General features: G+C 43.8%; 1 protein-coding gene across 11 annotated transcripts in view; it reads left to right on the top strand.

The window, feature by feature from the left end:
- Positions 1–13,572, top strand: part of P4HA3 (prolyl 4-hydroxylase subunit alpha 3) — a 38,790-nt gene that overhangs the window by 17,819 nt on the left and 7,399 nt on the right. For 8 of the 11 annotated variants that reach the window (XR_006604194.1, XR_006604195.1, XM_045071375.1 and 5 more), the window contains 5 exons: positions 1,548–1,599; positions 3,721–3,884; positions 4,125–4,301; positions 8,887–8,951; positions 10,490–10,649. Coding sequence is in view for 8 of the 11 variants with exons in the window: in XM_045071375.1 (XP_044927310.1) it covers positions 1,548–1,599; positions 3,721–3,884; positions 4,125–4,301; positions 8,887–8,951; positions 10,490–10,649 (618 nt within the window). In the remaining 3 variants the exon portion in view is untranslated. Of the gene's footprint in view, positions 1–1,547; positions 1,600–3,720; positions 3,885–4,124; positions 4,302–8,886; positions 8,952–10,489; positions 10,661–13,572 lie in introns of all 11 variants that reach the window. The other 3 variants (XR_006604196.1, XM_045071373.1, XM_045071372.1) reach the window with 1 other exon arrangement.

The following is a 13,572-nucleotide window of genomic DNA, read 5'->3' as shown; positions in this document are numbered from 1 at the left end:
TTTTAAGAATCATGTATATATTTAAGAGAGAGAGGAAGAGAGCATAAGTGGGAGGGTCAGAGAGAGATGGAGAGAATCTCAAGCAGACTCCATACTCAGTGTGCAACCGCTCGAAGGGTTCAATCTCATGACCATAATAAGATCACGGCCAGAGCCTAAACCAAGAGTCGGACACTTAACCAAACGTGTCACCCAGGTGTCCCCAAGTTGTGTGTTTCTTTCCACAGTTAAAATATGCCATCTCCGGGGCTCCTGGGTGGCTCAGTGGGTTAAAGCCTCTGCCTTCGGCTCAGGTCATGGTCCCAGGGTCCTGGGATCGAGCCCCGCATCGGGCTCTCTGCTCAGCAGGGAGCCTGCTTCCTCCTCTCTCTCTGCCTGCCTTTCTGCCTACTTGTGATCTCTGTCTGTCAAATAAATAAATAAATAAATAAATCTTTTTAAAAAATGCCATCTCCGAAGATGATATAAATGATATAAAAAGTCCCCCTGATGACAATGTAGAATAAAACAACCAGGCTATGAAAATGTATAACAAATGTGAATGTGTAAACGCTATACCTCTTCTAAAGTGCTTGGAGCCCCTGGGTTTCAACAGAGCATTTCTTTTTTCCTGTCTCTTATGTTTCATAGTGTGCTTATTGTTGCTTTTATCACTAAACATGAATGTTTTTAAAGGCTTTGTTTATTTGAGAGAGCAAGCACAAACAGGGGGAGCAGCAGAGGGAGAGGGAGAAGCAGGCTCCCCGCTGAGCAGGGAGCCTGATGCAGAGCTTGATCCCAGAATCCTGGGATCATGACCCGAGCCAAGGCAGACATCTGACCAACTAAGCCACCCACACAGGCACCCTGAAACATGAATTTTTAGCATGCAACAATGAAATGACCAGAAGGATATATGATTCTATCAGTTCATCATCATTCCTTGGCGCCCAGGGCAGGATGGCAGCCCACCTACACTGGGTTCTTTTCCCCAGTTTGTCTGGAAAGCCCCTGTGTACTTCTGAACATGTGTAGCTCAAGGTCAAATGGCAGTGGCAAGGACAGGTCATTACTATGCAGTGGGAATGTTTCAGGTTTAGTTCTTCCTTTGGCTCCCTCCTGCTACCTTTGTAGACTATAGGAAGGACTGAGCCTGGAGAACAAATTATATTTTTACTAGGGTTTTTATAGTTTCATGTTAAATTAATAATGAGATATACCAAAATAACACCACCTTCCAGTTATGTGGTTTTGCATGCTTTAAGATTTGAGGCACTTTAAGAAAGTTTATTTTCATTTATGTTTCTACCTTTCCTGGTAAGGGTGGGAATGAGTCATTTGTAAAATGACGACACTGAGGAGACCTGAGTTGCATTAGGGGTGAAAATCCTGAATTAGAACCGAGAACCTCTACATTCCTAGTCTGCTGCTCATTTCAATGAGTCTTATTGTCTACTGGTGGTAAGAGTATTTTACAGTTTTTTTTTTTTAAATCCATTTAATGATTTGGTCAAAGAAGATATCCTCAGTGTGGCTAATGCCTCCTTTCCTTTCTTTTTGTTTTATAGGCTGGCAATGTTTCCTGTGCCCTCAGCCTTTCCCGAGAGTTTCTTCTCTACAGTACGTAATGATAGACGATCAATGAGCCACGGCTCTGATTCACTGGGAAATCCCTTCTGCTCCTGGCCCTTAATCCCTGCAAGGAAAAGACAGCTATGTGTTTTTATTTCTCTAATATTATAATCCAAGCCACATTTCTAATTTTGGATTGAATCTTACTTAGCTACTGATCAGTATATCAGGGGGAAATTTTTTGGTTTGTGGGAGAATGCTAAGGAGGTAACAGTCTGTCCCTTTCCTCTTCCACTTGCAGCTGGGTGTACGTTAGTGCTGCTCCAGTGGGGAACAAGGCCAGGACTGGACGCACACGAAGTCAGTGAGAGCTGTGTGTGCAAGGGGACTGATTCCGCAGGATTATTTTGGCTGTTTTTTGGCTGTTTCCACAGAGAATCAGTTCTTCCCTTTAAACCAGAGCTCGCTTGGCCATCAAGCACCCTGCTCTGTTAGTGCAGGGTTCAGCTTTGACCCTTCTCACACATCACATCACCAGAGTAGAACAGGAGCAAGAATTCCCAGCCTAGTTCTCTGCTTGGGTATTTTTAGGTAAAATTTTGGTGGAAGCTGGTTTCCCAGGCTTTCCTTTAATAAGATAGTGAGATACTAAAGTAAGTAAATAGTCACTGTGATATTTTAATATTTATAAAGTGTTTCACATAGGACTTCACAGTTGTATGTATTTATTGCTTTTTAATGAATCCATTTAGTAACATTATTCCATTCTGGAAACTGGGCAAACAGTAGGATGTGGAAGTAGCCATATGGTCTGGAGACATGTGGGCAATTACTTCAGGCAAAATGATAACCCAGTCCTTCTTTCTTTTTTTTTTGTTTTTTAAGATTTTATTTATTTATTTGATAGAGATCGCAGGTGGGCAGCAAGACAGGCAGAGACAGAGGAGGAAGCAGCTCACCGCTGAGCAGAGAGCCAGACACAGGGCTCAATCCCAGGACCCTGGGATCATGACCTGAGCCGAAGGCAAAGGCTCTAAGCCACTGAGCCACCCAGGCGCCCCAACCCAGCCCTTCTTTATTTCTTTATGTTTGGCTATTAAAATTTCTGCCTGTCCCAGAGAACCCAAACCATGTGCAGTTATAGGTGGAATAGGACAAAGCAAATTAAAATTACCAGTTCCATTTCTGGCCTTGTAGTATTTTCACTGGGGTTTGGGGGTCATTACTTCTATTCTCCTTAACTTCATTTTGCCTCTTGTTACAAAAAGGTTGGTAACTTTTTCCAGGGGTGTGGTGGTGGTGGTTAGAGGCACACTGAACTCCTCAGAGAACAATGCTTTGGGATCATTAGAACAATCCAGTATGTCCTTCTGAGAGGCACTAAAACTCAGGCACAGAGGCTAGCAGGCCATGGGTAGCTGCCAGCCCATGGACCTCTTATAGTCACAGTGGGCACCAACAGGTGGGCACAGATAAGATACAAGACCCCAGGGGGAACCCAGGCTAGAACCAAAACCTAGAACCCCTCCGTCTCACACTGCACTGCTCTATATGTAGGCCAGTTGGGAATTTTGAAGGATCTCATAGACTGGGAAATGGATTAGCTTTCACTGCTGTAGGGAAGAATAGGTTGGGTCTCTCTGCTTTAGGCTCTGGCTCTCTGGACTTCTCTTTCATGGCAGTTACGGGTTTCTTTGTGAGTAGTTATTTAATGTAGCTTTTCTCCATTAGGCTCCAAACTCTGGGAGGTTAGCCTCTAACACAGTACCCAGTACCTTGTAGATTTTTACTGAAAATTTATTGAATGGGTAAATGAATAAAGGAAGGAAGGAAGGAATGAGTTAAGCTTCTTCCTAATACATAAAACTTACCATCACACTATCCTAGAGCTTCCATCCTTATGATCCCTTGATCTAACAGTGTTAAGTACCACTTTCTTCCCCAAAGTCCTTTGCACCCTCAGATCTACGGGACCTAACTCAATCTTTCTTAATACAGGTAATCTTCTGGGATTGAGGGCCTTATATCCTCCTGTGCATGGACACGGGAGCTTTTCAGGGTGGCCAGTGGCTGGTTGCATGTGACTGGGAAGCTATAGGAAACCTTGGCAGCACTCTCTGAAACCATTGTTTGTTAATCTGTATTATTCCCTGCTCTGATTTCTTCCAGGCCCAGATAATAAGAGGATGGCCAGGAATGTGTTGAAATATGAAAAACTTTTGGCAGAGAGCCCCAACCAGGTGGTAGCTGAGGCTGTCATCCAGAGGCCCAATGTTCCCCACCTGCAGACCAGAGACACCTACGAGGGGTTATGTCAGACCCTGGGATCCCAGGTAGGATTCCTCAGTGAAAGAGAAAGGGGGAATAGCTTACCCAGAGAAAGAGAAGGTAGCATTGGAATGATGTGAGGGGAAAAGGCTGATGGATTAGAAATGTAAAGCTCATTTGGACAGCATCAGAGGGACCACATTCTCAATCTCCCACATACCAGTTTTCTTATGCCATAGTTCCCTACATTGGCTTCTTCTCCTAAACCCTTCATCTCTTATACTGACTCTAGTTTTTCCTTCCAGCCTATTCACTACCAGATCCCTAGCCTTTACTGCTCCTATGAGACAAATTCAAGCCCCTACCTGCTGCTCCAGCCCATCCGGAAGGAAGTCATCCACTTGGAGCCCTACGTTGTTCTCTACCATGACTTCGTCAGTGACATGGAGGCTCAGAAGATTAGAGGGCTTGCAGAACCGTGGGTGAGTATCCCCAAAGCCTGCCTAGAACTTCGCTTTGTGTCATCACATGCCTGGAGTTCAGGAATGTGAAAACAGTCAGCCTAAACAACTATACACTTTACCAGTCCAGGAATTCAAAATGCCAGCCATTCCATAAAACAAATCAATGGTGAAAAAAAATCACAGAAGTCATTGCTTTTGGAGGGAGGGGATTGGCTGGGGAAGGGGACAAAGGCATTTTCTGGGATGTTGAAAATGTGCTCTCAATATCTTGTTAGAGATGTGGAGTACATAGCTGTGTACATTTGTGAAAATTCAGCAAATGGTACACTTGAGATCTGTGCATATCATTATATGTAAATATAACCTAAAAAGATCAAAAGGACCCCTCCTCCCCAAGTCAATCATTCCACATAATGGGTAGAAAAAAAAATTTTTTTTTTAATGGGGGAAGTGGTGGACAAGGAGTGATATCCTAGTGCAAATTTACAGAATTTCAGAGAAGAAAGATTATCTAGTTTAGCTAGATTATTTTGTTAAGAGGAAACTGAGGCCCAGAGAGGGAAAGGGACCTGATGAAGGTCAGGCAGGTAGCTGGAGCCAAACCTGGAACTTAGTACATTGATGGCTGCTCTGTTATTCTGCCTTCTCGTATCGCCTTAGGCTAAGTTATGGTCAGTAACAAATAGCCCCCACATCTCAGACACAACAACAACAAAGTTTTGCTGCTTACTTACACTATGTGTCTGTCTTGGGCTGGCTGCAGTTGGGGGGGGCAGGCAGAACGGTCTTCACTTGGAGACCCAGCCTGACAGAGCCGCCTGTATTTGGGACATCTCCAGTCTGACAAGAGACAAAGAGAGAGATGGCAAACTACCAGCTGTCTCCTAAAGCTTCTGCCTCTGCCCTATCTCATTGGTTGAGACAAAGCTTGGGACCACCACTGCAGTCAACAGGGAGAGTGTGTCTAATGCTCCTACAGGAAAGGCTCCTCGAGCTGCGGTGCCAACCTTGATGCCAAGGGGAAGAGGACATTTAATCCTTGCCCAGGAAGGATGGCAGATATTTAGAAAAATAACACACCGACCTCATCAGTATAAGCATGTTGCCTCTTTAGATGGCTGTTTCAGAATTCCTTATGTCATCATGCCCTTGAGGGTGCCCTGTTTATCCAAGTGGTCGTTTGGTCACTTGTCAACAGAACTGAGCCTGCTGTGTGCCAGACACTGTACCAAGTGCGGGACATTCGCAGAGATATACTACTGGCCCTTTTCCTGTAGGAGCTCACAGCATAATGGGGGAAAACAGATATTTACAGTCCGCGGTGCTAGGCGTCCTAGCAGAGATGTGTGCAGGGAGCCATGCGTGCTATGGCGGCAACAAAAAGTGAGCCTTCCTGTGAGGGAAAGGCAGATGGGTAAAGAGCAGATGGGAAGGAGGGAAAAACAGAGAAGGCTTCCCGGTGGATGTGAAATTCATCAGAGTAACAGGGTGGCAAAGGGTATGGGAGGAAGACGAAACAATACATGCAAAGACCCCACATGCGGTGTGTTCAGAGAACAGGGTGCAGGTTGCTGGCGCAAGCGTGCAAGGGCTGGGGCGGGAGGTGATCGGAGATGAGGATAAATGGGGAGACACAGTCAGGAAGTGTCATAAATACTGTGCTGGGGAGCTTGGATTTTATCCCGGAGGCAGCAGGGAGCTCTTGGACAGTTAAAACAGGAGATTGGCATGATCAGGCCTGTTTGTTTTAAGGAAGATTCTGACAGCAGACATGGATTGGAGGGACAAGAGTAGCAATAGTCATCTCATCCAGGAGCCCCTCCAATGAGGTCTGGAATCCTTGTGCAATTTTTGAGAGCATTAAGTTCCACTGGTCAATTGGAACAAAATATCTTCAACAGCTTTGGCATCTCAGTGAGCCAGTGGTAGTATTTGGCTAGCAGCTACTTTTTTCCTTAGAACAACTCTGTTGTCTTGGTAGCAGGACAGGCAGCCCACCCCGCAGTCCATCGGGGCCAGGTCATCTATTTGGCAGGCAAAGACTTTGTCACTCTCCCTCTGCCCAGAAGCTGATGTGGAGACGTTGATCTCTGTCTGGTCTTGGGCTTTGCCGGGAATAAGCCTCGGCTCCAAGGGTGGGGTTGCCGCATGGAAACTAAATTCAACCCAAGCCACTGAAGCCTCCTCTCCTGAGGCTTGAATTTATTCCATCTGCTTCCCATCCCAAACACTGCTCTCTTGTCACTTCTCCTTCTATCCACATCCCACCCATTCTTAAAGACTCAAGGGAAGCCTCATGCCTGTCTTTGCCCACTAGCCCTGTCACTCTCCACTTTCGTGGGTTCTTTCAGTAGGAACATGTTTTTTCAGAGCGCTTCTTGGGGCCACATATGATAACCTCTCTCTTTTTTGAACTCAAAGCTTTTGTCACAAGTTGTCTGGTATTTAATTTTTTTATTTATTCTACCATTTTTGTGTTGTCTTGTATCACTAGCTATTTCAAGAGTTAGCATCCTGTCTCCTCAACTAGATTATAATCTAGGAGGGATCATAGGCCGTCCTTGAAATGCCTCACCCTGTATTACGCCCATTGTAGCCAGAGTACTGTTTAAAAGGTTGCATCTGACAACATCAAGCCCTTGCTTTAAATCCTTGAATGTTATAAAGCTTCTTGACCTGCTGCTGTTGGCCCCTCCACACTTGTGCACTTGATGCCCCAGACACATTGAACAACTTGGATCTCAATGAACGGGGCATACTTCCCTCAACCTCTGTGCACACTCTTCTCTCTGCCTAAATAACTCTCCCCTTGGCCTCTTTTCACCTGTTTGATTCCATTTGTCTTTAGGGTATCCTGGGAAACCTTCCTGTCCCTCAAAAGGGACGAGATGTTCCTTCTTAATATTCTCTTAGTGGCCTGGACTTGTCCATTATGGCTCCATTACATGACTTATGTCTGCTCCATATGTTGTGTTTCCAGTGCCCAGCATGGTACTCAGCACAGAGAACAACCAGTAGATATTTGTCCCTGGAAGTGAATGACTTGCTGGTGTACAATAAATAAGGGTTAAAGGAGTTAAGTCTTTATTTTTTTATTTTGATTATTTGAACTTATTTTTTTTAATTTTTTATTTTTTATATACATATATTTTTATCCCCAGGGATACAGGTCTGTGAATTGCCAGGTTTACACACTTCACAGCACTCACCAAAGCACATACCCTCCCCAATGTCCATAACCCCACCCCCCTTCTCCCAACCCCCCTCCCCCCAGCAACCCTCAGTTTGTTTTGTGAGATTAAGAGTCACTTATGGTTTGTCTCCCTCCCAATCCCATCTTGTTTCATTTTAAAGGAGTTAAGTCTTAATGGGGACAAGGATGGAATGGAGATTCCCTAAGATTTTTCTTTAAACCACTGATGTTACCCTAGCAGAAGGTAAGGTAGCAATTCCTCTAAGAACCTCTCCTCTCTCCTCTGCGAGGGGTTCAGGGGAGGATGCTAAGTGAAGGACTAGACAGAGGCATTATCAGTCGCCTAATGATTCCCTGCATCCTGATAGTATAGGAGGATAGGCTGAAAGGAACTCCCGAGAAGGTGGTGTTCACATGCTGCATTTTATAGCTGGGGAAACAGGTTCAAGGAAACAAAGAGACTTTTCCAAATTTGTCTACCTGGTTTAGCAGCAGGAATAGTAATATGGATAGATGCTTCCAAGAAGGGAAAGGGTGTGTGTCTTGTGCAGTTCGTTGCCTCGTGCTCTGCTCTGACAGCATGTGAAGCTCCAGGGCTGGGTCATTAAGCACAGGACTCTGGTTCAATCATTCATTCATTTGCTCCATTCACCAATATTGAGCTCCTACCCCCTGCTAGGCTTCTAGGGACATAGCACTGACAAAAGACTTGCTCTCTTGGAGCTGACATTTTGATGACAGATGCAGAAGCAGACACATCCTTATGTAAATCTTTCTCTTTCTGTATCTGGTACAGCACCTTTGCAGTTAGGAGCCACTGCATTTAAAAAGAATTTAAAATTCATATCTAGACATTCAGAATAAAATTGAAACATTTAGCGATATTGGTTACATTGAACCTGTTCGGGATTTTTTCCCCCACATAATCAGGGAGGTTGCAGCAAAACAGATTTTGATTCTTTGTAAGGAAGGGTTTTGTCGGAATTGTTCAGGGGAGTGGGCTACACCTGAGGGTGGAGAGTTTTTCCTCATTGGAGGTGTTCAGTTAACATGACAAACACTAAGTGCTTACTCTAGGCCAGGCCCTGTGCCACTAGAATACAAAGATGAGTGAGAAGCAGTCCCTGTTCTGACAGAACTCAGTCTCAGATGCAGAAGGGATTCAAATACCACTTTATTTTAGTTCAGCAAGCAAGGTTATTTTCAAGTCAGATTTTTTGGTCACTTACTAGCTTTTGTTTTTGAGATCAATAGCTATCACTAAATTAGTAGCATGTGCAAAACATTTTAAATTAGGGAGGAACTGGCAATTGTTAGATTTACTTTGAAGAGAGGGGCATGTCTGTGGAAATAATGGAGCCCTTCCCTTCACATCATAACTTATACTTTCTCTTATGGCCTCTGTTTCAGCTACAGAGATCTGTGGTGGCGTCAGGGGAAAAGCAGTTGCCAGTGGAGTACCGCATCAGCAAAAGGTAAGAGGGCTCCTTCCTTGACAGGGACTCTGGTCATACTTGCTGCCTGCCCTTGGGCCTGTGGCACAGCTGACTGAAGGTCAGCAACAGCCATTCAGAGATGCTGCTAGAGAACCCATAGTTCATGTTTATGTCTGCACATTCTCGTTGAGAGGAAGAAATTTCCACTCCCTTCACCCAAGGCTATTTCACAGGTTGTTATAGGGTCTGCGGACTTAATAAGGAGGCCCTTAGGGAAAGACTTGACAAAGCTTCTATGCTGGCATCCAGAATTAGGTGTGTAGATGTACTCCTCACCAGGATTGCTTTTCCAGAGAATTCAGTTCTATTCCCATTTGGAATTTGACTTTATAAGGTTCCATTCCCGCCTCCTGACTCATATTCAAAGCATGACTTGCCAACATTCAGGCAAGAAGGGAGGCTGGAATCTCTGGACCTGATGGTTTCTAGAGGCAGATTCAGCTGTGAGAGCCCATTTATTCTCTCCGCTCAGCTCCTGCTCCCACCCCCCTACAGTCCTTGATTTGTATTGTAAAGACAGGACTTATGATCAGTAAGAGGATGAGTCCCCATCAGAGCCATGGGAGACAGTGACAACAGCATCCTTGGGGAGAGGCCAGACCTGAGGATGAGTGGATAGTTTTGTTTTCTGGGAGGTGAAGTGAATAATGAAAGCTTTGATTCAGAATCATTTGGCTTAACCTTAAACTTCTTTGGTCTGGTACATTTAGTGACCTTGTATACTAGGAGATATAGGAAGGTCCAGAGAAAATCTGACCTTCTGCTTAGATTCGTTCTTTTTCTTTTCTTTTCTTTCTTTTTTATTTTTTAAAGATTATTTATTTATTTATTTGACAGACAGATCACAATTAAGCAGAGAGACAGGCAGAGAGAGAGGAGGGGAAGCAGGCTCTTCACTCAGCAGAGAGCCTGATGTGGGGCTCGATCCCAGGACCCTGGGATCATGACCTGAGCCGAAGGCAGAGGCTTTAACCCACTGAGCTACCCATGCGCCCCTAGATTCATTGCTTTTAACGGAGTAGGTGGTATTATTTTCTTTACTTTTCAGGTGAAGAACCCTAGACCCCCACTGCCTCCTCTTTTTTCCCTGTCATCTCTCTGTATCCCTTTGAATTTTGGTTCTGTCTTCACAACTTCACTGGAACTGGTCTTCAGAGGTCACCAGTGAACTTGTCACCAAATCACTTTCCTGCCCATGAAACTTCACTTACTATCTACCACCCACAAAGACCAGTTTTATGACCACGGCATCCTCAGCTTTTTACATTATGTCCTGAACGTACTTTTCCAGCCTTGTCTCCTTTTACTTCTTTCATAGACAAAATGCTCCCACACTTGTACAGACTGAATACTGTTATACCTCCATGTCTGTGCTTATGCTCTTTCTTCAGCCTGCCTGCCTTCCTTTCTTCCTTCCTTCCATCCTTCTTTCCGGCAGTTGATACAACTCATTCATTCACAGACATAGTCCTTTCTGGCATCAAATCATTGATGCTACAACCCATGGTGTGTTTTAGTGCCTGGCTGAAGGACACCGTTGACCCCCTGCTGGTGAACCTTGACCATCGCATTGGTGCCCTCACGGGACTTGATGTCCAGCCTCCCTATGCAGAGTATCTCCAGGTGGTGAATTATGGAATTGGTGGTCACTATGAACCTCACTTTGACCATGCTACGGTAACTATGGGGTCAGTGATCAATCTCCTGTGGTCGGGAGCCAGGATATTATTTATATCTCTAAGGCAGAGCCCTTATAATGCTCTCAGGGAATAGCAAGTGAAATCTTAGAACAAAGGCTCTTGTTCCAGGAAGGTCTGAAAACCTTGGTTTCAAGTTGATTGCTGCTGACTCATTTCCTTTTGGGTCACCAGCCCCCCTTTCTAAAATTTGCTAGTGCGAAGAAGAATGTGGCCTGTCATGGAGTCTTCTGTCTCACTTCACCCAGGGACTTCCCAGTGAAGCTTGTCCTTCTTCCAGTCACTTTCTTTTTCTCATCATCTCAACTGCTCATCATTGCTGATGTGTGCTTAGCAAATAGTTTTTGAGGATTTAAAGATCTCCCCAAAATTGATCTGTAGATTCAACCCAAACTTTATCAAAATTACTGGAGTCTTATTTTTATAGAAATTAATAAGCTGATCCTAAAATGTATATGGAAATGCAGAGGACCCAGGACAGCCAAAATTTTGAAAAACAACAAAGTTGGAGGACACACACTACTTGATTTCAAAATGTAATATAGATCTACAGTAATCAGGGCCATGTGGTATTGCTATAAGGATAGATACATAGGTCCAGAAATAAAACACAAAGTCCAGAAATAAACTCACACATTTATGGTTGATTGATTTTTGACAAAGGTGCCGAGGAAATTCAGTGAGGAAAAGATAACCTTTTCAACAAATGGTGCTGGGACAATTGGATACCTACTTGCAAAATAACAATAACCTTAGACCTTTACCTCATACCATATGCAAAAGTTAACAAAGCATGATCCACAAAAGAAAAACAAAAAGTGCTAACTTGGACCTCATCAAAATTAAAATTCTTTTCTTTTCTTTTTAAAAAGATTTTATTTATTTGGGGCGCCTGGGTGCCTCAGTCGTTAAGCATCTGCCTTCGACCTAGGTCATGGTCCCAAGGTCCTGGGATTGAGCCCTATATTGGACTCCCTGCTCGGTGGGAAGCCTGCTTCTCCCTCTCCTACTCCCCCTGCTTGTGTTCCCTCTCTCACTATCTCTTTCTCTGTGTCAAATAAATAAATAAAATCTTTTTTAAAAAAAGATTTTATTTATTTTTCAGAGAGCGAGCGAGCAAGCGCACACAAGCATGGGGAGCAGCAGGCAGAGGGAGAAGCTAAACAAGGAGTCTGATGCAGGACTTGATCCCAGAACCCTGGGATCATGACCTGAGAAGAAGGCAGCCACTAACCAACTGAGTCACCCAGGTGTCCCTAAAATTAGTTGCCTTTCAAAAACACCATTAAGAAATGAAAAAAGAAGCCACTAACTAGAAGAAAACATTTACAAATCCTGTATCTGATAAGGGACTTGTATCCAAAATATATAAAGAACTTATAATTTAATAATAAGACAATTCAGGGATGCCTGGGTAGCTCAGCAGGTTAAGTGTCTGCCTTTGGCTCAGGTTATGATCTCAGGGTCCTGGGATGGAGCTCTGCTTTGTCAGGCTCCATGCTCAGCAGGTGAGCTCCATGCTCATTAGGGAAATAGAAATTAAAACCACAATGAGATAGAAACCACATTTATATTACAGTGGCTAAAATAAAGATCATATCAAGTGTTGGTGGAGATGTGGAGGAACTTGAACTTTCATACATTGCTGATACATCATACATCATACATCATACATTGCTGATGGGAATCTGAGATGGTACAGGTACTCTGAAAAATAGTTTGACAGGTTTTTTTTTTTTTTTTTTTTTTTTTTTAGATTTTATTTATTTATTTGACAGAGAGAAATCACAAGTAGATGGAGAGGCAGGCAGAGAGAGAGAGGGAAGCAGGCTCTCCGCAGAGCCCGATGCAGGACTCGATCCCAGCACTCTGAGATCATGACCTGAGCCGAAGGCAGCGGCTTAACCCACTGAGCCACCCAGGCGCCCCGACAGGTTTTTTTTTTTTAAGATTTTATTTATTTGAGAGATAGAGACCATGAGCAGGATGGAGGGCCAGAAGGAGAGGGAGAAGCAGACTCCCTGCTGAGCAGGGAGCCTGACAAAACAGGGCTCCATCTCAGGACCTGGGATCATGATCTGAGCTGAAGGTAGATGTGTAAGCAACTGAGCCACCCAGGTGCCCCAGTTTGGCAGTTTCTTAAAAAGTTAACATACACCTACATATAATGCAGTCATTCCACTCCTGAGTATTTTACCCAAGGGAAAAGGAAATAGGGGCACCTGGGTGGCTCAGTGGGTTAAGCCTCTGCCCTTGGCTCAGGTCATGATCTCAGGGTCCTGGGATCGAGCTCTCTGCATTGGGCTCTCTGCTCAGTGGGTAGCCTGCTTCCCTCTCACTCTCTGCCTGCCTTTCTGTCTACTTGTGATCTTTGTCTGTCAAATAAGTAAATAAACTCTTTATAAAAAAAAAAAAAGAGAGAAAGAAAAGGAAATATATGTCCACACAAACACTTGTACAAGAATGTTTATAACAGATTTATTGGTAATAGTTAAGAATTATAAACAATCCAAGTGCTCATCAACAGATGGATAAACAAATTTTTCTATATCTACAGAATGGAATACTACTTAGCAATAAAAAGGAATAAACTACTGTTGATACATCCAATGATACAGATGAACCATAAAAACTTTATGCTAAGGGAAAGAAGCCAAACAAAAAAAGACTACATATTTTATGATTCTGTTTATATGAAATTTCTAGAAAAGGCAAGACACAGAAAGGACATCAGTGATTGCGTGGGGTTGAGGGTAGGATGAAGACTGACTACAAACTGACATGGGGGAACTTTTTAAGCTGAGGCAAGTGTTCTAAAATTGGATTGTGGGAAGGCTGCACAACTATTGAAATTTACTAAAGCTCACTAAAAAATACTCTTACAGTGGGTGAATTTTATATGT

Source organism: Mustela putorius, unplaced genomic scaffold (genome assembly GCF_011764305.1).
Source record: "Mustela putorius furo isolate JIRA1106 unplaced genomic scaffold, ASM1176430v1.1 tig00003987_pilon_pilon_pilon, whole genome shotgun sequence".
Lineage (NCBI taxonomy): Eukaryota > Metazoa > Chordata > Mammalia > Carnivora > Mustelidae > Mustela > Mustela putorius.
This window is presented reverse-complemented; position numbering and strand designations above follow the sequence as displayed.